This window comes from Limulus polyphemus, unplaced genomic scaffold (assembly GCF_000517525.1).
Source record: "Limulus polyphemus unplaced genomic scaffold, Limulus_polyphemus-2.1.2 Scaffold814, whole genome shotgun sequence".
In the NCBI taxonomy this organism is placed as follows: domain Eukaryota; kingdom Metazoa; phylum Arthropoda; class Merostomata; order Xiphosura; family Limulidae; genus Limulus; species Limulus polyphemus.
Window position 1 is genome coordinate 159,791 of NW_013666424.1, and position 24,008 is coordinate 183,798.

At 34.9% G+C, this 24,008-nt stretch overlaps 1 protein-coding gene across 2 annotated transcripts in view; it reads left to right on the forward strand.

Moving 5' to 3' along the window:
• LOC106460675 (glycine receptor subunit alpha-2-like) overlaps nucleotides 1-22,215 on the forward strand; it is a 31,428-nt gene extending 9,213 nt beyond the window's left edge. Inside the window, exons 2-9 of one of the 2 annotated variants that reach the window (XM_022387452.1) lie at nucleotides 3,977-4,071; nucleotides 6,451-6,530; nucleotides 10,365-10,432; nucleotides 13,296-13,522; nucleotides 16,065-16,147; nucleotides 17,873-18,007; nucleotides 20,093-20,469; nucleotides 21,807-22,215. In XM_022387452.1, the coding sequence (XP_022243160.1) occupies nucleotides 4,010-4,071; nucleotides 6,451-6,530; nucleotides 10,365-10,432; nucleotides 13,296-13,522; nucleotides 16,065-16,147; nucleotides 17,873-18,007; nucleotides 20,093-20,469; nucleotides 21,807-21,980 (1,206 nt within the window). In that variant the 5' untranslated portion in view covers nucleotides 3,977-4,009 and the 3' untranslated portion in view covers nucleotides 21,981-22,215. Of the gene's footprint in view, nucleotides 1-3,976; nucleotides 4,072-6,450; nucleotides 6,531-6,640; nucleotides 6,710-10,364; nucleotides 10,433-13,295; nucleotides 13,523-16,064; nucleotides 16,148-17,872; nucleotides 18,008-20,092; nucleotides 20,470-21,806 lie in introns of those variants that run through there. The other variant, XM_022387453.1, reaches the window with a different exon arrangement.
• Nucleotides 22,216-24,008: the final 1,793 nt, after the last annotated feature.

Below are 24,008 nucleotides of genomic sequence, written 5' to 3' on the forward strand. Positions count from 1 at the left end.
GAAATTCAAAACAACCAACCATATAAAGTAGCATCATTATTCGGCAACTGTAGACTGAATATTACTGATTACTGATACTCGTGAGGAACACTGGGTTTCTAACCTACAGTCACACCGAACATGCTCGCTCTTTCAGTCGTGGGGACGTTATAATGTTATGGCCAATCCCACTTTTCGTTGGTAAAAAGAGTAGCCCAAGGGTTGGCGGTGGGTGATGTTGGCTAGCTGCCTTCCATCTAGTTTATCACTGCTAAATTGGAGACGGCTAGCGCGAAGTTCAAAACAAACGAAACCAAATCTAATCTAATCTACAACTAGTGAAAAATGGTCAAAACTAATGATGTGAAGAAATTTGGCGAAACAAATAGTACGGATGTTTAAAATAAGTCTCGTTAATTTGGTCAAACTAATGATGTGAAGAAATTTTGCGAAACAAATAGTACGGATGTTGCAAAATAAGTCTCGTTAATTTGGTCAAACTAATGATGTGAAGAAATTTTGCGAAACAAATAGTACGGATGTTGCAAAATAAGTCTCGTTAATTTGGTCAAACTAATGATGTGAAGAAATTTTGCGAAACAAATAGTACGGATGTTGCAAAATAAGTCTCGTTAATTTGGTCAAACTAATGATGTGAAGAAATTTTGCGAAACAAATAGTACGGATGTTGCAAAATAAGTCTCGTTAATTTCAGGTGGATTCGATATATGTGTTATTTTGCAATATTTTCTACCAATAGTATTACGAGAAGATTGTCTAGTAAACATATTGATTGTTTCTTTATTGTTAAACATAAAGCTACACAATGGGCTATATCTGCCGTGCCCATCACGGTTTGTGAAACCCGATTTTTAGTGTTATAAGCCCGTAGAATGTGCCGCTCAGCCACTTGGGTGCAACAAAGAGTAAATATCAGAAAAATATGTATAATCTATTAAATGCGAAGCTTTAATATTTTAGATGGTATAGATTATGAGTTATACATTGTAGAATGTTTTATGTAGTGTCAAATACACAAAATTCAACAGATTTGTGATAATTTTGATTGACACTGTCGGTCTATTTTAGCATTTAGTAATTGTAGCCCGGACAACATAATTTAGTAATTGTAGCCTGGTCAACAATATTTTAGGAATTGTAGCCTGGACAACACTATTTTAGTAACTGTAGCCTGGGTAACAATATTTTGTGATACATGATATAAAAGGGCAGGTCAAAAAATACACCAAGGTCCAGGAAAGGCAGATCTTAATTTAGAACCGCCAGTCAGATGAAGGACAACGAATTGAGAACACCAGCCGCCTACACGGATACCTTTAACGATATAACGAGATTGACTTCTCTGTTACAGCTCCATCAAAGACGAATACTTGGAACTTGTTCAGCGTCATTTCTCGAACTTGAACCTCGAATCTTACGTTTCACAGACCTGCAAGCTAACCACTAGACCACTCTCGGTACCAGTTTGTTTTAATTGAATTGGTAGACATATATGATTCACAAATGGTACGAACCAAAAGAAAGAAGCAGTTTGCACTCCGTGACAATATAGATATATATTGAATTGTTATATTTTTGGGTGCATAGCTAATCGCAATTTTTGTTGAAATGTAATCAATTCTTATCAAGCTTAGTTCTTTCAGTAGCTAGATATCAGCGATAATCTAGCGACAACAGAATATTCCTTGTTTTTCTTTATAAATCGGCCTCTTTCATTGATATAAATGTTGTATTCTGTTCGTAAAACTAACAGCGGATATTAAGACCATCTCGTGAATGCTACATTCAAACAGAGAGTGTTGTCTTAGAAGAAGCTCGAAGTACGTTTGCACACGTAGCCTCTAAAGACCTTCGGTTTCTATTAGGTTTAACGGTTTCCTGCCGACCAGGGATTATTGAAACATCTGCTGCTATGGAAACGACCGTGTGTCTCTGGCTAATGGATTTGCAGATGTAAAAGTTTCATTCTTTTTTGTACAACTCTAATTACACAAACATTCATAGATGAAAAGTAGACATTATCTATGCGAATAAACTCAACCGAGTTATAAACTAATACTGTTATGATAAATTGTTCTATTTCTCTCCCTGTAACCTATGCGTCTTACTGTCTATTTTATTTTCTTAATAGCCCCCCAGTGACACAGCGGTATGTCTGCGGACTTATAACGATAGAATCCGGGTTTCGATACCCGTCGTTGGCGGAGTACAGATAGCCCTTTGTGTAGCTTTGTGCTTAAGTACAAACAAACAAACAAAGTTTTCTTAATTTCGTCTTGTAGATATCAGAGGGAATATTATAGCGTTTCGTACCGGCCGTGACTCGAGGTAGGATAACAATATAAACGAAACGTTTAAAATCGGAATTATCCAAATAACTGCATGAAGAGTCACCGTGAGAAACGTTTCGCAAAGGAAAGTGGTCTGAATCTGGTTTATTTCTTAGGAAAATGTAAGAGTCAATATATATATATATAAAATACTTATGTAAACGTGCAATTTGACTAATTTTTTGAGCGGCAAACTGCATGCCCAGCTCTGCCCTTGGTGAAAACCCGATAGATTCAGTGATAGTCTACAAGTAAAAGATAACTTTAAGTCAATAATGGGCTTTCATTTTGAAACTCTTGTAATGTACTTCAGATGTCTTACCCTAAACGTTTTGCAGGTTATTTTAAGAAGACTACACTCTTTTGTCTTTTTTCTTTTTAAAACGCGGAAAACACGCACAATATGACTAATAGTAAATAAAACCTCTTTCTTTTGACTATTACGCTAGCATGCCAAGTCTGGTCTGGATTAGTCAATTCGTTTAGAAAGAGATGCGTTCACAGACAGGCAGGAAGTTTTCCTTGATATTGGATAGTTACCGCACCGGTATGGCTTAATATATATATGCATAATGCATATGTGAAGAACGCCTGTACCCTAATTTATATGCTCAGATCTGCCTCGTTTCGCTAGCCAGAGCTTGAAATTGGAAATAAGAATATTCGCATTTGATACGAATTAGTATTCTAAATAATACCGTGGATGCAATACTTGTACACACAGAACATCAAATGGACAACACATAACGTCATATAAAAAAACGTAAAGTTTTATTTAGTACTAAAAAATTTGTACAAAAAAAAGTTTATAAGATTGTAAGCTATAAAAAAGATGTTATTATAGCAATAACATATGCCCGTTGTATGAGTGGATAAAAGCTATAAAACCGATGACATTTCGTTTAAAGGCACGAGGCTTAGCAGGCATTATGGGATACGTTTCGAACTTATCTCTTGCAATTTTAAAGCGTTTTAAGATATATCAATTGCTGGGGGGGTCGTTCATTTAGGTTGCGGCCGAATATTTAAGATCAGAGCACACATATTTGAAATATTCCTGACACGCACACACACACACACACTTTGTATATAAATACATTCATAAGAAAGGCTTTGCTGTTAAAATGCGATTCATAATGAAATATTTACAATAGGTCTGATCATAAACCCATGTACTAATGAATTCAAGGACGGTAATTAGTGTAAAACGTTTCATTTAGATGACTCGAACGTTTCGAAATATATCTGTTCTATGATCAGAGAAATCTGAAAACAAGGTGTATCAAAATACATTAACAAATTAAATAATATCCGAATTATATTGAAGAACATGAAGACAGTGAGAGGAAACGAGCAGTAGAATAAGCAGAAGTTGTTGTTGTTGTTGTTGTTGTTTTTAATTATGCACAAAGCTACACAAGGGCTATCTGTGCTCTGCCCACCACGGGTATCGAAACCCGGTTTCTAGCGTTGTAAGTCCGCAGACATACCGCTGTGCCACTGGGGGGGGGGGTATAAGCAGAAGTAAACCGCGAAATAAATTAGAATAAATAATCAAAACTTTATTAATATTATGAAACGAACAGAAACGTTTATACATGGAACAGCACAAACTTCAATGAAAACGTTTCAATTCTTCCTTTTAGATCATAACCACGTTTCCTGTTAAGGAAGAAAAAATGAAGTCATTTCGTGTGCGGATTTGGACGTTTTTCATCGTCTGCTTTCTAAAAATAACAAGGTACGTTCCGTTTTCAACGGTTTTTTTTCTTCTTTTTTAATTGGGAAGGTTTGAGGTCATTTTTAGGATGATTTTAATAATGTAAATTAGGTGTCGTACTTTGATAAATGCTGTAAAATTATCTGTGTAATGTCATTGAAACATTTTACCTGTTTTCAGTGAAATGTCGGTAATGTGATTAGCTATGTATTTCCAGTTGTTTTACAGCTTTATATTGCATGCTTTAAACATGATATTATCTTACCTATAAGTATATTTATATTTACCCTAGCGTTTTAATAAAACGCGTAAGTTTAAACTAATTGTGAAATTGTTTGGCGGTGCATGGGTAGTGTGATGCCAAGGAAGAGTTATCGCTTTCAGAAAGGGTATGAAACCGCCCCTTTAGGCGCAAGATATTTATACAACAGATCGGGGACTTAGAGACTTTCCAAGATGGAAACAACCCTTTCACTCAATGCCATTGAAAAACAAAGAAATATGGATCATTTTGAGGCACCAGGACTATCCAGAAAGAGATCACCACCAACAAGTTATATCCCAGCCTTGGTTAGAACAGTGCGGTTTTCTTAAACGAACACAATGGTCAGTTGCAAAAGCCGTCAACATGCCCCAGGCATCAGTACGCAACATCATTAAGAAGGGTCTACACCTAGAAAAGCAAAATAAGTCACGTTTACGCAAGCTGTTTCCACGTTATAGCTGTTCAACCGTTCCTAACGCAGCTAGAGACAGAAACGAGAAATTGTGCTATTCCATTCGAAGTTATACAGTCAAGTCGCCAGGAGCAGTACATGCTGACTGATTTCTGTGCAATCGAACTGTTGAAACGATCGCTGGGAAACGTCGTCCTCGTACATTATATGGATTATGGACAGCAAGCAAGGGAAAATGGTTGTGTTTTGGACATGACGGCCTTTCGGCTGAGCTATTGTCAACATGCACGGTCGTCAGATAGAGCATGATCGGACATGGTGGCATGGACTATAACGACGTTGTAAGGCTACAAAATCGTTTTAATATAACGTATTCAACTTACATATTACACAATATATTTTCAGATTTCTATACAGATTACATTATGTCTAAAATCTATTGTCAGCTGAAAACATTCATTATCCGTAAGGATGGAATAATCTAAGTGAGTGATACATTTATACGTATTTTGTGTATCCTTTGAATACTCTTTCGAGACAGTTAACAATATATATATATATATATATACATACTTGACACGTAATGTTACTTGTAAGGTTACAACAATAGATTAAAAACAACTCTTTTTTTTGTGCAATTAAATGAGTTGACATATAGAACCCAGGTATCCATAATGTACTAGTGAATTTCGAAGATGTCCAATTTTTAGTTACATAAATTTTTAGATCCACTTTTGATTCTATGTAAGTTAGGTATAAATAAATATCCGTATACATATTAAGACTGTGAAGATATAGGGTAATATATATATATATATCAATGTTTCATCTAGTTCGTATAATTCCACCGGATTTATTTCCCATTACAGTAGAATTATGGTTTCTAGGTTTCTGATCTTGTTTATTTCGTACAGTTTCATCAGATATATCTTCCATCATAGTAGAATTACGTTATGAGCTTTTCCCGTCTTACAATCTTTATTAGTCCTAACAAAACATATGTTAACAGGAAATACGATTTTTTTATACAATAAAAAATAACATGGCCATAGTTAGCATGAAGACATCTCTCAACTATACAATTTCTCTTAATTTTATCTTAAGATGATGTGAAGGAGCAATCGTGAAATCCTGTCAATCATAAGTTCTTTTTATGACCTGTTTTACAATAACATTCAGTTCCATTATGCCTTTTACCAATAAAAACTGATAAATAAATCTGATTAAGTAACTTATTCGAGTGTGATATATGGTTGGTAGCCATGGCATAAGAAATAACCTGCACATATTAGCTATGTTGAAACCACACGAATAATATTTTTTGTATTTATTTAAGTATCATTAAGCACGACGTCTTCTGGTGTCGTAGTCTGGTTAACTTTTAGAGGTGAGCTTTAATAACGTACCCATTTTTGGAATTATTTCAACTTTTATTTTACAAAAAGATCCTTGGAATGAAAGTGACAGAGAAAAAAAAAACATTTTGGAAAAGGATTTTCACTGTTGTAAAAATTACATTTTATTCTCTGTAAAAGTTCTGTAAATTGAAATAGTGGGAATGGGGAAACCCGTGAAAGCGCAGTAAGTATATTTCATAATATACATATTTTAAATTATACATAAGTACCTTTTCTGCTTTAAGGTAAATATTTAATAGTCGAAATACATAATATATTAAACTGCAGTAACATTCCATGTAAATAGTGATTGTTGATTTTTATAGACAAGAAGTTCTAGAATTTGACAACATATTACCAGACAACCCATTAGACTACGACAACCTTCAACCACCCAAAGAGAATGGTGGAGTATAGAATGTAAGTGTGGGAAATGACAACATATTGCCAGACAACCCATTAGACTACGACAACCTTCGACCACCCAAAGAGAACGATGAGTATAGAAGGTAAGTGTGGGAATTGACAACATATTGCCAGACAACCCATTAGACTACGACAACCTTCGACCACCCAAAGAGAATGGTGAGTATAGAAGGTAAGTGTGGGAAATGACAACATACTGCCAGACAACCCATTAGACTACGACAACCTTTGACCACCCAAAGAGAACGATGAGTATAGAAGGTAAGTGTTGGAAACGACAACATATTGCCATACACACAGTTAGATTACGACAACCTTCGACCACCCAAAGAGAACGGTCAATGTAACATGTAAGTATGGGAAAAATTAATCTCCTATTTTGTGTGTGTGTTGTGTGTGTGTGTGTTGTCCTAGAACGGTGTACTGTGATATCAACTCACAAATTTGAAGCAATACCGACTAGTTGGAAGAGATAAAAGCTGTTAAAACACTAACACACGTGTATGTAATGTTCAATACCAAGTACAAATGTTAGGATTTATGTATATGCTTCACGTGACTGAGTTTGATTACATAACTGAAAATCATTATGGCTATTATGGCAGCTTGAGTTGAAATTCGCGCAAATCAACTCCAGGTCTATTCGTTGGTAAAAGAGTAGCCCAAAAGTTGACGGTGGGTGGTGATGAATACCTGCCTTCCCTATAGTCTTACACTGCTAAATTAGGGGCGGCTAGCGCAGATATCTCTCGTGTAGCTTTGCGCGAAATTCAAAACAACCCTCTAGTCTCTTTCACTGCTCATTTAGGGCGCGAAATTAATAAGAAACGTAATCAAACCTTCTCTGGACATCTGTAAATAGGGCAGGAGATTAGCAACCAAATATAGGATAAAGTATCCAGTATTAACATAGAAATAATTAATTACTAATTATTCTTTGGTGATCGTATAGGCTACTAACAACGACAACGGTTGTCATGGTAATACGATTCTTTTTTTTTCTACATTCAGTTTACACACGATAGCTTACTTTACCAAAATATGTTAAGCAGAAAAAAAACAACAACTTCAAAGTCTGGAAAAAAGCAAGACATTTGACACATAAGGCGGCGTGTGCATCAAAACTGTTCAAGTTAGAAAAACAATTAAGTTGAAATCTAAATCATTTCTATTCTTATTCAAATGTAACTTTTGCTAGAACCTGTATTACTGAAAATAACATAACCATGACAGTTTTAAAACCATGGTAACAAACACTTATCCAACGAAAACTTACAATCATCCAGGATGATAATGGTTACCCAAGTTTCCTTGACGTCAGACATACTTGTTCGTTGGATTTCGCGCAAAGTTGCTCGAGGTCTATATACACGAGCTGTTGTTAATTTTGAAGTGATTGACAAGAGGGAAGGCAGCTAGTCAACACCATCCACCGCCAACTCTTAATTCGGTTACACTTGTCAGACATAATAATGGGATTTAACTGTCACTTTTATGAAGTACCCACCCACGGCTCCAAAATGCGAATAACCATTTTATTTTACATCTAACGGATGCGAACCACATAGATTAAGTCCGGAAGGCTAACCACTGGCAACTAGAAACGACACTCAAGTACGTATAACGGATCATACAAATAAAATCACATTATTTTATTCTTGACATATTTATTTTCTTATACAAATTGTTCAATTCAGTGCCGTTAATAAAGGTTAACTTTTAAACTTACTTTGTGCAAAAAAAAATTCACAAAAACTTATAACGCTAGAATACGGGTTTCGATACCCGTGGTGAGCAAAGCACAGATAGCCAGTTGTGTAGCTTTGTGCTTAATTACAAAACAAACAAACAAGCACATGTGATTTGTTGATTTCAATGCTAGTAAGTGTGTATTTGTTTTTCTTCAATTTTTAGCTCCAAACTACGGTAATAAAAGTGGATTATATGTTGGATTACTATTGCTGTCACACAAGGTAAGCTTTATAAAAATACCGGAAGGGGGCGATATGGTATATTAATGGGAAATAAAGTACAAAAAAAGTTCCGATATTATAAAAATGCATTTGTGCTGATAAAACATTTAAATAAATCATTCTTGGCAGCAATTTAAGAAGAGAGGTTTATTTGTTGCTTATTTTAGAGCAAAGCCACATTTGGCTATCTGCTGTGTCCACCGCGTAGAGTCGAATCTTGGATTTTAGGGTTGGAAATTCGTAGACTTTACCGCTGTCACATCGGAGGACAGGGAACGAGAGGGAGGGGGATTTTTCATAAAAATTATCTAATGCATTATCCTTTCTTTACACTGCATGTTTTTATGCTAATGAGCTAGCACATTTTTCAACCGTAATGTATTTGAAAATATATTAAAACTTTTGCTACTATTCAGCGATAAAACTGTATTCTAAAGTTATATATATTACATAATTTGTTAATTCCTTTGATCTCCAAACATATTTTCTATAGATATAAAACGAGAGGAAATCCTTTTAGGCAGGATTAGAGTAAATTAATCTATAAGGCTTTTTTTCCTTCTTTTTTTATTAGATATATTTCTGTGCACCAGCAATACCAAGCGTGAAGCGCGCGTATATCCGATTCAGTTTTATTACTCATCAGGATCTCTACAAGTCTACCCTCAAATTTAAATTATTTTAGGCAGGATTGGAGTTAATTAATCTATGAGACCCTGGGCGTGGTCAAACACAGTAGTTAAAAGGGCTTGACCTCCTGAGTCCAAAAACTGTAATTAGATCTCAAATTCGGTCAAGAGATGACTGAGCTATGAGCTAAACGTTTGTACTTGAAAAAAGAAAACAAACTCAGAGTTATTCAATGAGCCGTTATGCCGCGGCTAAAAATTGCTCCAAGGTCGAAGTATAACTTTATTTGTTGAGCGATTTATTTTATTTCGATTTTTTGAAGCACTAAATGTCAATATTTACAATTACTTTACTAAACCAAAATCTTTACAATAACTGTTTAAACAATTTTATTAAATTTCAGGATATTTAATAACTTAATAATGTTATTGAACATAGACTGATTTAAAGAAATATTTTTTCCGCGATATCTTGTTTGTTTTTGAAGTTCGCGCAAAGCTACACGAGGGATATCTGCGCTAGCCGTCCCTAATTTAGCAGTGTAAGACTAGAGGGAAGGCAGCCGGTCATCACCACCCACCGCCAACTCTTTGGCTACTCTTTTACCAACGAATAGTGGGATTGACCGTCACATTATAACACCCCCGCGGCTGAAAGGGCAAGCATGTTTGGTGGGACGGGGATTCTAGGGCCATGCCGGGCCCTAGAAATTTATACAAAAGAGAGTTTAGTTTATTTTTCTAAGAAGGGTTTGAGTGGATATACGGAAGTGGATATACGGAACTTAGTTTGTGCATAGTTTATCATTGTATAGTAATTTTCTATCGGAAGGAGAAATACAGTTTAAATAATAAAGTATGCCTTTTTATTCGTGAATGAAAATTTGTACTTGAAACTTTTAAAGTTTAAAATAAAAAAAGTAAAAAGATATTGTTATGCTCACGGTTTTAAATTTTTTAAATAATTTAAAATTCGTACTTTTTTTTTGTTACGTATCATTTTTAATGCGTTGTTTGCGTTATGAAAAAGGAGAATCTAATGTTTTTTAAATATATTTTAGTTATCGATAAAGCTCAACAAAACCTTCAGCTGTTTAAAAAATCCTCTTTCTTCATTTTTAGAGACTAACTATCTTACGCAGTATTGCATTTAACTATTGGCCCGTCTTGTATATCCTATAACAATATGATGCTTTTCTATTTTTTTTCCAGGCGAACCTACCGTTGTGCGCTTTCATGTTTGGGTGTTGAATCTAGATTCAATTGATGAAGGTTCTATGGTAAGTGTGGTCAATCAACTGTTTGCGTTATTTATAACTAGTTGATGATACTCAGGAACACACTTTCTATTTCAAATACAAGTTTCTTTATGCGTTTTTTATAACTAGTTGCTGATACTCAGGAACACACTTTCTATTTCAAGAGCTACGTTATGAGCTACGTTATCCATTTCATTTAGCTGTCCAATTTCAAAAACCCACACAAGCAGCGTTATGCTTCACATTAACATGGGATTATTTTACTGAAACGGAATCATTCCTTGTTTTGAGATAATCCTAATTAAGCTGAGAATTATTGAAAATCTGTAGCGAACAAACAAACAAACGATTGAAATAATAATATTTTCTTCATAAAAGGGGAATTACCTGTTTTAGGACCAAACAAACAAAAGATTGAAATAATAATATTTTCTTCATACAAGAGGAATTACCTGTTTTAGGACCAAACAAACAAAAGATTGAAATAATAATATTTTCTTCATACAAGGGGAATTACCTGTTTTAGGACCATTTTAACTATTAATATACAGGTTGAAAATAGATTTTTTGTTCGTCCACAGCTGCCATTAAAACCTGAATTTTAGTGTTACAAGCTATCAAGCTATGCCGATGGGGAGCCATAATTAAATTGATACTTTAACTAAAGTTCGGTCCCTCATTCTATTCATCTCAGGTTTATTCCGAATTTTTAAAAAAAATAATGTTTGTTTTGAATTTCACGCAAAGCTATCTGCGCTAGCTGTCCCTAATTTAGCAGTGTAAGACTAGAGGAAAGGCAGCTAGTCATCACCTACTCTTTCACCAACGAATAGTGGGATTGACCGTCATATTATAACGCCCCCACGGCTGAAAGGGCGAGCATGTTTGGTGGGATGGGGATGCGAACCCGCGACCCGCAGATTGCGAGTCCAGCGTCCTAACCACCTGGCCATACCGGGCCCTAAAAAATTAATAAAACATAAGATGTTTCAGGACGCTTTCATTATAAAATAACTACGGGATTGATCGTCACATTAGAACGTCCTCAAGGCTGAAAGGGCGAGCATGTTTGGTGGGGTCTATTGAACTTAGGACACTATTATCTAAGATATTGCAATGATACTTTTGTAGTTAGGGTTATAAATCGGTACGTAAAATTTTAGATGTAAAATTTAGAGAAAACAGTAAGCATTCGTCTTACGTAAAGAATATACTTCAAATGTTTATATGGAATCAGTGAAATATTGTCATTCCCTATAGATAGATAAACGGCTATGCTGGAGTGGCAGGTTATTTCTGAAACGTCAATATTAACACATGTGGTTTACAGAATTTTTCTATAGATAGATAGACGGTTATGCTGGAGTGGCAGGTTATTTCTGAAACGTCAATATTAACACATGTGGTTTACAGAATTTTTCTATAGATGGATAGACGGTTATGCTGGAGTGGCAGGTTATTTCTGAAACGTCAATATTAACACATGTGGTTTACAGAATGTTTTTTTTTATTTCGACAGCACTCAGTATTGAATGTTTACATAGTTAGTACTTTACTGTATCTAATCTTGTTTATTCGAGTATAACAACATCACTGTTACATGCAACTGTTGATGTAGAACATGAATGTAACATGCAACTGTTGCTTCACGTTTTAGTATCAGCATTAGAGATTCAGATTATAATCTGCTTTTCGGTATCCTAGTGGAAGAAGCTCGCCCTCGCCCGCCTTACGTGTGTTTTCTTTTGAATTTGTTTGTTTGATTGTAATTAAGCACAAAGCTACACAATGGGCTATTTGTGCTCTGCCCACCACGAGTATCGAAACTCGGTTTTTAGCATTGTAAGTTCGCAGACATACCGCTGTGCCACTTGGGGGCGTTTTTGAGTTTCGGCTGCGGGACGCAAACCGTGAATCATCGGATTCCCATTTAGTATTAACCACTGGGCAATAATTAATAGCTTTACAACCCAAGATGCGAAAACAAAGACGATATGAAAGAGAAACTATCGAATCAACTCATTTCTGTAAATAAGATCAACAAACCCGTAAATCAAGAATTTTAGTTTTATTTGTTGTACCAATAGACAATAATAAAAACGTAGATCAAGATGGAACAAACTATAATTATGTAACTTTTACGGGTTGATTTCACAAGGAAGTATGCACATGTATATAGTTCAATTTTTGTTTTGTTTTTGTCTTATGCTTTTTCTGTGCAATTTAAAGTTTCATTCTTTCTTATCATAGCTGTTGTTACACTTTAGAGGAAGCTTGTACAAAAGGGATATCGGCGCAAGCCGTCCCTAATTCTGAACTGGTAGACTAGAGGGGAGGGAGCTAGTTAACATTACCCATCACCAACTTTTGGGTTGCTATAATAAAATAATAGGATTTAACTATATCTCTTATAACGCACCACAGCCCCAAAGTGTGGAACGAAGTTTTGAGGAACGGGACACGAACCATGGGTCCAGGGATTATAGGATTTAACTATATCTCTTATAACGCACCACGGTCCCAAAGTGTGGAACCAAGTTTTGAGGAACGGGACACGAACCATGGGTCCAGGGATTATAGGATTTAACTATATCTCTTATAACGCATCACGGTCCCAAAGTGTGGAAAGAAGTTTTGAAGAACGGGACACGAACCATGGGTCCAGGGATTCACAATCCGGTATGTTATCCACTAAGTCACGAAGAAGCCTCGTTAACGGAGTTTTTATAGTTAAATATATTGCCACCTGTCTTGTGGGCTGTATTAACTTCAAAATGCTCACTTACAGATTTATCCAAATTTTTAGCTTTTCCAGTAATGTTTGTTCAGTATCGGAGATTGTTAAAGTTTTTTTAAATGCAAGTTTACTGACTGTTTTATACAGACCTACGTGGCAGACATCTTCCTGTCTCAAAGCTGGAAGGATCACAGACTTCGACTTCCAGAAAACATGACCAGCTATTATCGTCTTCTACCCGTCAGCTGGTTGAAACGTATGTGGAGACCGGACTCTTTCTTCAAGAATGCCAAGAAGGTCACGTTTCAGGAGATGACCATTCCCAATCACTATATTTGGTTATATGGCGATAAAACCATTCTTTATATGGTAAAGTAAGTAGTTACTTTGATTCTTTCAGAAGACAGAGATGAATTGTAAGAACGAACCTCACAGCGTAAAAGAACTAAATCAGAACTTTGCCAATATTGGCAACATTCTGATTTAATTATTTTACGTTGTGAGGTTCGTTATCTTAACTAGTTGTTCATTTCAATGTTTTGAAAGTAAACAAATTTAACATGTTGACCATAATTATTGGGAGTTACCAAAGGCTTGTCGTTTTTATGGTATTGATGTAAGTTATTTTTCAACAGACACCGAGCACAGTGTAGCTTTTTTGTTTCTTTAAAGCACGTCTTTATACTAATATATATATGAATAAATTTGAGTTATGTGTGTATGAAATATATACCACGTTTTACTAAAAGTTCTGACACAGTTAGTACTCCATATGTTTCGCTCTTGGAACAGTATTCTAGTACAAGATGTGCTCACAGATGGAGTTGATCACTGCCTTGACTTTGTCACTAACACGTGCTTTCAACCGGTGGAATAAGTTTGATTGAGTCGACCGCCAATTCTATTGTATAGCAACTTTAAGTGTAATCAGATTTCGAAGTTTGTCCTTTGACAGCATCCCAAAGCATTTCCAGAGCTTTTAAATGGGATTCAGGTTCCAGGAGCTTAAATATATTTGTTTCATGTCCTTATCGAGACAAAAACAGAGATGTTCGAGCTCCTGTGCCGAATAGATAGTTTCCACATGGCGCCATACATCCAGACTTCAGCCGCCATCTTGTAAGTCAAACAAGGATTCATATCGATCGAGACAAGATTGTGTAACTTACAAACAAATGAGCTGACTACGGTGAAATTTGAAAATAATAAACATTTGTTGTGTTTTCAAGTGTTACATCAGGTCAAACAGCAACAAGTAAACATTTTATTTTATGCATTATGTTTAATGTTGTCAATGGCCGTAGCGTGAACTACAAGATGGCGGACAAGGTTAACAGTACCCGGATGTGGAGAACAATCTTTTCGCTACAGGTGCATTTCGACTCACATTCTGCCCCTTCTTTACGGTAACGACGATACTGGGTATTTTAGACTTGAGTCTAACCTACAATCAATATAACTGGTTTGGTTGATTGTTGTTAAGCACAAAGCTACAGAATAGGGTAGCTGTAAGCTTGCAGACTTACTTTTGAGCCACTTGAGTGCAATCTATTTGTATATCCCCAAATACAAACATATATATATATATATTTTTTTTTGAACGAGGTCAGTGGTGATATGTGACAATAGGAAACACTGCTCCTCCTTTTCATCAATGTTTTTTCTTTGCCTCTTCCCCACAGTGGCACAGTTGTATGTCTGCGGACTTATACTGCTAGCAACCGGGTTTCGATACCCGTGGTGAGAAGAGTACAGATAGCCCATTGTGTAGCTTTGTGCTTAATATCAAACAAACAATAAAATAATATGAGTTGTTCTTTGTAAACTTTCTCTGAGGGCGTTATTGTTTATTGTGATCCTCAGAGGATGCTCAGTGGTAAATTTGAAATATTATAATCCTAAAACCTGGGTTTCGATGCTGTAGTGGGCACAGCACAGATAGCCCATTGTGTATCTTTGTGCTTAATAGCAAACAAAGTTTATTTTTACCGCTAATCAGACAGTAGATCTACACATGATGGGATTGTTCACATTTCAGGAATTAAATAACTTGCTTAACACATGATGTAAAATACAGTCTAGGATTTAACAAAATATAATATAAGTAAACAAATATATGTTAAAATTAAATAAAATGTGAAGTCGAAGTTTCGTAGAAAATGGAAAACTCATGTGTACTTAGTAGCAGGTAATTAAAAACTTAATACGCACGTGTATTTTTTTTTCGAGCGTGTCGGAATTCATATCGAAAAAACTCCAGATTCGAGACACGATATGCCAACAAACACCCTCCGCACTTTCAGCTGCGGAGCGTTGTAATCACCATTCAGTTAAAGATAATCACGTGAGCTGTGGGTGCTGCTGGTTGGTTATTTTGTCAATGTTACGGGGGGGGGATATGTTAAGGATTGTTATGCTTAAGCCTTGTCAACTCTGACTGACAGTGATTTTGTTATAGATAGTCTCATAAAGTCGAAATTAATGCTGAGTCATCCAGAGGGTCAGCAGTAAGTTTACTGGCTTACAGCGATAAAATCTGGGTTTCGATTCTCTGTGGTAGACACAGCGCAGATATCCAGCCTATTGTATAGCTCTGCTTTACAACAAGCAAACATAAGTATCGAACGTACACATAACGCGGTATTTTATTTAAGAAAATATTCTTGATGTATTACAAAAGTAAATAAATGTGTGCTTTTTATAATATGCATATTTTTCTCTGTGATTTCCTTAACCGTTTATAAATAAAACTTATACAAGGGACTTGCGTTATGTCAGAATAGTACTTCGACACGGTAAAAACCGAAATAGTATTTTTTAGTTTTTGTACTTTGATGTGTATTAAATAAAAGGTGAACTAGAAACCGTAGTTTCAGAACTGACCTTCACAATCCTATTACCTGTCTTTTTTTTCAGACTAACACTAATTTTATCGTGCGCTATGACGTTTGAAACCTATCCTCATGACACCCAGATCTGCACCATGAAGATTGAAAGCTGTAAGAGCAAATTTTGTTTTTGGGTTTTGAAAAGTAGTCATTGTTTTAGACAAATAAGATAGTTAAAATGGATTGTAAAAGCAAAAATGATCGAGTCATGTAAAGAAATAAAAATCATGACTTTGTATTTTTCTCTTTTCTACTTTTTCATCCATTTAAGGAGCGGAAGATCCAAGAGTTGAGCACATTCTGCATATTCAGCTGTAGGAGCGTTATTGCTGTAACTGTCAATCTCGCTATTCGGTTGAGAGTAGCCGTGTAAACAGTCGACGCTATTGACTTTCTATTCCACCTCTGTTTACCAATTCTCAATTGGAGATGACAATGCCTGAACCCTTGGGTCCCAGACTTAGTCGGTTAATTCATGTGTCGTTATATTTAAAAATATTAAATACCAAAACATGCATTTTACATCTGTGTATTATGATACAAAATGGGTTAAATTATTTGTCATGATAGTATAAGGTTGGAAAGTGGCAAAAATAAAGTGAATTACAAATAAACACATATTTCTGCAAATTACATTTATTCACAGGTATCTTCTTAACACTTGTCTTGGAGTGGAAATGAATCAATTAATACCTTTGCTGAAAGTATTTGTCTGTAACTTTCTTTACATTGACATTGTTGAAGTAAAATGTAAATTCGCATTACACCATGGAATGATGCTTGGCATTAGTAAAACATTGACGTAGACATTGACGACGAAACTTTCCAGTTTTAAAATTGCATTTGTTCAGTCCTCCCTATGGGTCAGAGGTAAATCTACGGAGTTATAAGGCTAAAATCCGGGGGTTCGATTCCCTAAGGTTAACAAATTGTATATAGTTAATTGTTTACATTTGGTCTAAGACAAACAAACAATATTTTGTTTATTGTGATTCAGGAAGAACTTATCAAGTGTTTTGTGTATATTCACAAATTACTATTTCATCGCATTACAATACTTAAAAATAAATCACTTAGTTAACTCTCCCAACACGGGGCCGGTCAATTTGACCGAGTCACGTGACTTGTAGTACTCGTTTAAGGCGACAAAATCCGTATTCGAAATATGTCAACTCTTGCGTCAGTTTTTCTACAGGGGTAATAGGGAATGCCACCTAACCAGTTTTTATATACATGAATATCACTAATTTTAAATTACAGTTTAATCTTCGGATGTCTGCACTTTTCTTGTAAACAACCACTAAACGTCTAATATACCCTGTAAATAAGAATACGGGTAAGAATAAAAAAAAAACATTTTGTCTAGACTCAAAGAGAACGATCAACTGATGAATGAAGTTGGCGAAATAAAAAAAAATCTAAATATTATTTTTGGTTTAATTTGTTTGGAAGTTTGCGCAAAGCTACACGAGGGCTATCTGCGGTAGCCGTCCCTAATTTAACAGTGTAAGAGTAGAGGAAAGGCAGCTAGTCATCACCACCCACCGCCAACTCTTGGGCTACTCTTTCATCAACAAATAGTGGGATTTACCGTCACATTATAACTCCCCTACGGCTGAAAGGACGAGCATGTTTGGAGGGACAGGGATTCGAACCCGCGACCCTCAGATTGCGAGTCGAGCGCCCTAACCACCTGGCCATGCCAGTCCCTAAATAATATTGTACTTTACATTTAAGCCACCAGGTGTAACACATCAATTTATTTGCCTTTTAACAAACGTAATGCTAGTATGAATTAACGTTCACATTTAATTATATTGTTGTTCTTGGCTGCAGTATCGTATACTACTGACGCCCTTGTGTTTGACTGGGAACCAGAAACCCCACTGGTTGTTGAAGATTCAATTGAATTACCACAACACATCTTAGTAGATAAACGCCTAGGAGACTGCACCCAAATTTATTCTACTGGTAGGTTTAACTTAAATGATGTTTTGTGAAGTGAATAAATATTTTTGTGTTTATTATTATCCTCTTTAGTAAGGTTAATATTGAAATCTATATTTGTTTTTATATTTTCTTTTTTTTTCTTGAAAAAAGCTCATGATTGGCTTTCTTTGATTATATTAACCGTTGTTGTTTGTAATTAAACACAAAGCTACACAATGGGCTGGCTGTGCTCTGCCCACCAAGGGTATCGAAATCCGGATTCTAGCGTTGTAAGTCCGCAGACATACCGCTGTGCCACTGGGAGCTTACCAAACAGAAATAAAATACTAATTTTTCTTTAGTGTTACACTCACAAATATAGTACTAGTAGACAAGTCTCTGGAGGTCATGTATTAAAAACAAGCTGTTTACTTTCTAGTGAACTTGTTTCGCGTTTATAAGTAAATTTTCAACTCTAGAATACGTGCGTATGAGAAACAAAAACATATCTTCAAAGTAAAGTAGTCAAGAGCTTTAAAATAAAGTATCTACTTTTTTCACAAAATGATTGCGCTTGTATTATTTAACTTGTAAGATTTCAACCTGATTTAGAATAATCTTTGAATCGTATCATTACTAGGATATGCTGCAAATAATAGAGAGATCAAATGAACACGAAGAAGATACGACAATTACAGTAGGAGATTATCTCTCTCTGTGTGTTGATTCGCTCCATGGCGGCTCAGAGATAATCCTTAATTAAGGCTTATAATGTTAAATTTGTGGTTCGATCCATGCATTGAGCACGGCACAAATGGTCCATTGTATAAGTTTGTGATCAACAACAAACAAACTCTGTCAGGATTATCTCTCACTCTCTGTGTTGATTCGCTCCATGGCGGCTCAGAGATAATCATTAATTAAGGCTTATAATGTTAAATTTGTGGTTCGATCCATGCATTGAGCACGGCACAAATGGCCCATTGTTTAAGTTTGTGATCAACAACAAACAAACTCTGTCAGTTCCTCTAGCTATGTGTTACAAATTCTAATTTTCGTACGTCAGATGCAATAATATTCTTATTTGACAGTCGAGTAATACGAATCATCACTTTTGTACATTAAAGAGCCAACTCTATTTTCACGATGAAATTCACTTGATGTATTTAATAATACAGACTTTTGTGGCGAAAAAAACGTTGTTAAAACTTTGTGTTGCAAAGTAGTGTATGCATTACACTTGAATGAAACCAATCGTGGGTTTATTGGTTTAAAAACGTTAGCATTAGACGCAAGAAAATTCTTTATAAAATGTCTGTCAATGGCTTTCCCTCTTTTTAAAGTTAATTAGCTAAGAGTTACAGCCTACCTTATTAACTAACACAGTGAACGGAACAGACTATCAGAAGACTAATATAAGAGAAACTTGTCTCGACACATTGGTGCGTCCTCTTCAGGAAAAAACTGGTCAACAATTGTCGAAAGCTGCTTAATCAAAATCCTGTCTAATTTCAACACTTCCCAAGATCAATTTAAACTTAATAATTTTCTGACTTCCTGTGGCCTTAAGGGAATTCCAAGATCTGGGGTCACGTAGGCGCACAAATGTGTCGAAACTAGTTTCTCCGATATCAGACTTCTGACAGTTTATTCCGTTTACTGTTTGTTTGTTTTTTCCCTAATTGCTGTTCTTTTATTATTACTACCTTATTAACCTACTTTACGTCAACACTTACGTCTGATTAACGTCAGAGAAAGAAATGTGTAGGCTACAAAACAGCATGACATACGAACTTCAAAAGCAAGAAATAAAAATGTATGTTGCTCTTAATTTTACCTGCTCTTGAAACAGAATACTTTCGGGGACCATATATCTAGTATTTTTAGCTTACTACTGAACCACTGGGAAGCAAACATTATAGTTACTAACTAATACAGTTTTACATTGACCATTTGTTCAAAGTAGGTGGCCACTCGCTGCTCAGAGATAAACCTGGGGCTTATCACGTTAAAAATTGAGTTTTAATTCTCGCGATGGGCACGGTATACGTAGCTCATTGTATAGTTTTGTGCTTAACAACAAACAAATCAAGTGGCTAAAGTACTGACCTTTTCTTTTTTTAACAGGGAATTTCACGTGCATCGAAGTATCGTTTAAGTTTAAAAGACGCCTTGGCTATTACATGTTCCACACATATATTCCTACTTGCTTGATTGTCATTATGTCTTGGATCTCTTTCTGGATCAGACCCGAAGCTGTCCCTGCACGTGTCACGCTCTGTGTCACAAGTCTACTGACGTTGTCGACTCAACATGCGCAATCGCAGAAGTCATTACCACCTGTATCCTATATTAAAGCAATTGATATATTTATGTCATCATGCACTGTCTTCGTGTTCGCCTCCTTGATGGAATACGCATTAGTCAGTATATTATTAGGAGAATACGATGATCAAGATGGCAAAAAAGGCTTACGAAATATGGTTGTTACAAAAAAAACTGAAGTAAGTATGTTATAATGTCATTTATACCAAATCAGTGTAATTAACAGTAATATTCAATACTTCTAGGAGGTTTTAATACAAGTCGTCCGATATAAAAACCAGTGAATCAATATCAGAAATATCGTATGACTTATTCGTTATAATTTTAACTGTAAGATCATGTTTGACACATGATTTATTGTTTATGTTTCCGTATTTCGCCAAGACTACTTGTTTTTTTTATTACAAATTATTTTCAGGTGAAATAAGATCGTTTGTGAATCCCAAAATTTTAATATATGGCAGTACGACATTTAGAACATCGTCATGAGATTTAGAACATCGTTCTTATAAAGCATCATTAATATTTTGTAGAACGTACAGAACTTAGGATACGCAGTTTATTCGGAGTTAACCAATGTTCACAAGCTAACGAAAAATATGTAACTATTTAGATAAAAAAAAAGTCCAAGTCCATTATGCCCACATTAAAATCCATCGTTCACGTTTCTGTGACCAGTTGTGGGAAAGTAGCTAGTCCTGATGAAGTATGAATGCAAATAAATATAATTGTTATAATAATAATATAATATAATAATATTAAGATAAATATAATGATAATAATAAGATAATATAATAATATTAAGATAAATATAATGATAATAATAATAATATAATATAATAATATTAAGATAAATATAATGATAATAATAAGATAATATAATGATAATAATAAGATAATATAAGGATAATAATAAGATAATATAATGATAATAATAAGATAATATAAGGATAATAATAAGATAATATAATAATATCAAAATAAATATAATGATAATAATAAGATAATATAATGATAATAATAAGATAATATAATGATAATAATAATAAAATATAATAAAAAAATTGGTATTCCTGACTTTCTGATAGTCACATTTCTGTAATAACAACAAAATTAAACCTAAGATGCTTATCATAATACTTAGTAACGTCAGATTAATGAAAAATAATTATAATTTTTACCACATTCTTCAGTTTGGAGAATAACTCTAGTTTTTAAATATACCCGCATTTATTACAATGTATAGATGTGATTATTTTTTAAAGTATTTCAAGGTTCTTTCTTCTATTTCCTTCCTAATATTGCTATCTTTCTAAACATGATGCTACAAAACTTGCACGATAACTTGAATACCATTAACCGTGAGTAGTAACAAGTGATCTGTTTCTAATGGTACAATTTAAAGATATAAACAGTTTCAAAGATACATTTAGTACGACATTTGTCAGTTATTTTCAATTTTCCCTCCCTCCAAGTTGCAACTATGAGTGATAAGTTTTCTTTATTGGTATTTTAGGAAGATGGAAATTTTTGTAAAGGAAAAGAACCCAAAGCTCTTGCTTCCTATGCCCAGAGAAGAAAAGAAAGAGCGAACCTAATGGATAAAATATCACGCGTGGCTTTTCCCTTATCATTTATTTTTTTGAATTCGGTATATTGGTGCGTGTTTTTATTCATGGATCAAGATTAGCGCCATTGAAAGCCCTCTAGCCATCACGTTTTGTTAATAGCTTGTTGTTGTTTTTTTAATAATGTTGATTATGACGCGTGAGATGATACAGTAATATCAAATTTTAACGATTAAATATATTATTGCAGATACTGTTCAATAATGCCAATTTTTGTAAACGAAATATTATACATTATCTGATAAATCATAAGCTGTACTATCTGCACATAAAAGTTAATAAAGACGAATCAATAAATGTGTTTTTTTGTGGTTGCACACATTAAAAATACCCACTTTTGTTTGTTTGTATTGAACAAACAAACAAAAGTGGTCAGTTGTTCAAAACTAGAGACATGGGCAGGTATCCTTACTATATATTCTATAATCAATACAAACAAACAAACAAAAGTGGTCAGTTGTTCAAAACTAGAGACATGGGCAGGTATCCTTACTAGCTTTTCCATAATCAATACAAACAAACAAACAAAAGTGGTCAGTTGTTCAAAACTAGAGACATGGGCAGGTATCCTTACTAGCTTTTCCATAATCAATACAAACAAACAAACAAAGTGGTCAGTTGTTCAAATTTAGAGACGTGGGCAGGTATCCTTACTATATATTCCATGAATTGATTATGGAAAAGCTAGTAGGGATACCTGCCCATGTCTCTAGTTTTGAACAACTGACCACTTTGTTTGTTTGTTTGTATTGATTATGGAAAAGCTAGTAAGGATACCTGCCCACGTCTCTAGTTTTGAACAACTGACCATAGGAAAGGCAGTCAGTCGGCAGCACCAACCGCTAACCCTTGAGGCACTCTTTTGTCAACAAATAAGGATTTACCATCACATTATAACACCCCACGGCTAAAAGAGCGAACATATTTGCCCTTGGATTTGTTACCGCGACCCCGAAGATTGCGAGCTAACGCCCTAACCATCAAGTAGTGCCAGACCGAAATATTTTCAGCTGGAAACATAAATTATTGTTTTGTTTACTGCCCTTCATAAAATAGTTTCGTCGATTGCATTAACGGATTTTCAGTTATTTACTTATAATTGTAATAAATTCACACTTTCTCCTGATTGTTAATTTATGGCTCCAAGTATTATACTATACTCGAAAAATTCACTTAATATTATGCACATTTCCTGATATTAATAGATGAAAAAATTTACTATTTTAATTATTAGAAGTTGGATATCCATGCTAAGCAGGTGGTGAAGTTTAATTTCATGAAAGAGAGTTGTTAAAAATAAAACCAAGGAAGGTCTTGTTTGTTTGTTTTGTCGAATTTCACGAAAAGCTACTCGAGGACTATTTGCATTGGCTGTTCCTAGTTTTGAATTGTTTGACAAGAAGGAAGGCAGCTCGCCAACGCTGCCAACGCCTGGGCTACTCTTTTATCAATGAATAGTGCCATCATATAAAAGACTGTTTGGTTTAGATATTATTGATTATTTTATTTTTGTGAGTGAGTATTTTATTATTGTTTAGTTTTGTTATAATATGAGGTAAAAGCAGATGATTGTAGGAAGTTTTGTTGATAATTCTTTGACTTCGAGAATATAGAAGGCGGACAGACGATTAAGTGATAAAGATATAAATGGCGTGAGACGAGCGGGAAGCTGCAGACAGATAATAGCAAAAGAGAATAAAATTGGTGTGAAGTTAACTATCTTAGAAGTGTTAGGCCTAACGATTGACATAGGCCTAACGTTTAATATGTTAGAGTGAAACTAACAGTAGAAAAAAAGATAAGAATAATAATCTTATTCCGCCAAAGCGTGGTTCTAAAGTAATTGAATCAGCCTGAGTACACTTTGACAAAAGGAATATATGATTTTCAAAAGAAAGAAGACCAAACGATCACGGTAACTCGCGCCACATTTGTAATTGAATCACAGAAAGAAATAGAGAAGATAGTTCGGCTTGTCAACTGAAATTCTAAAGTAATTGAATCAGTCTGAGTACACTTTGACAAAAGGAACTGAGGATTTTCAAAAGAAAGAAGACCAAACGATCACGGTAACTCGCGCCACATTTGTA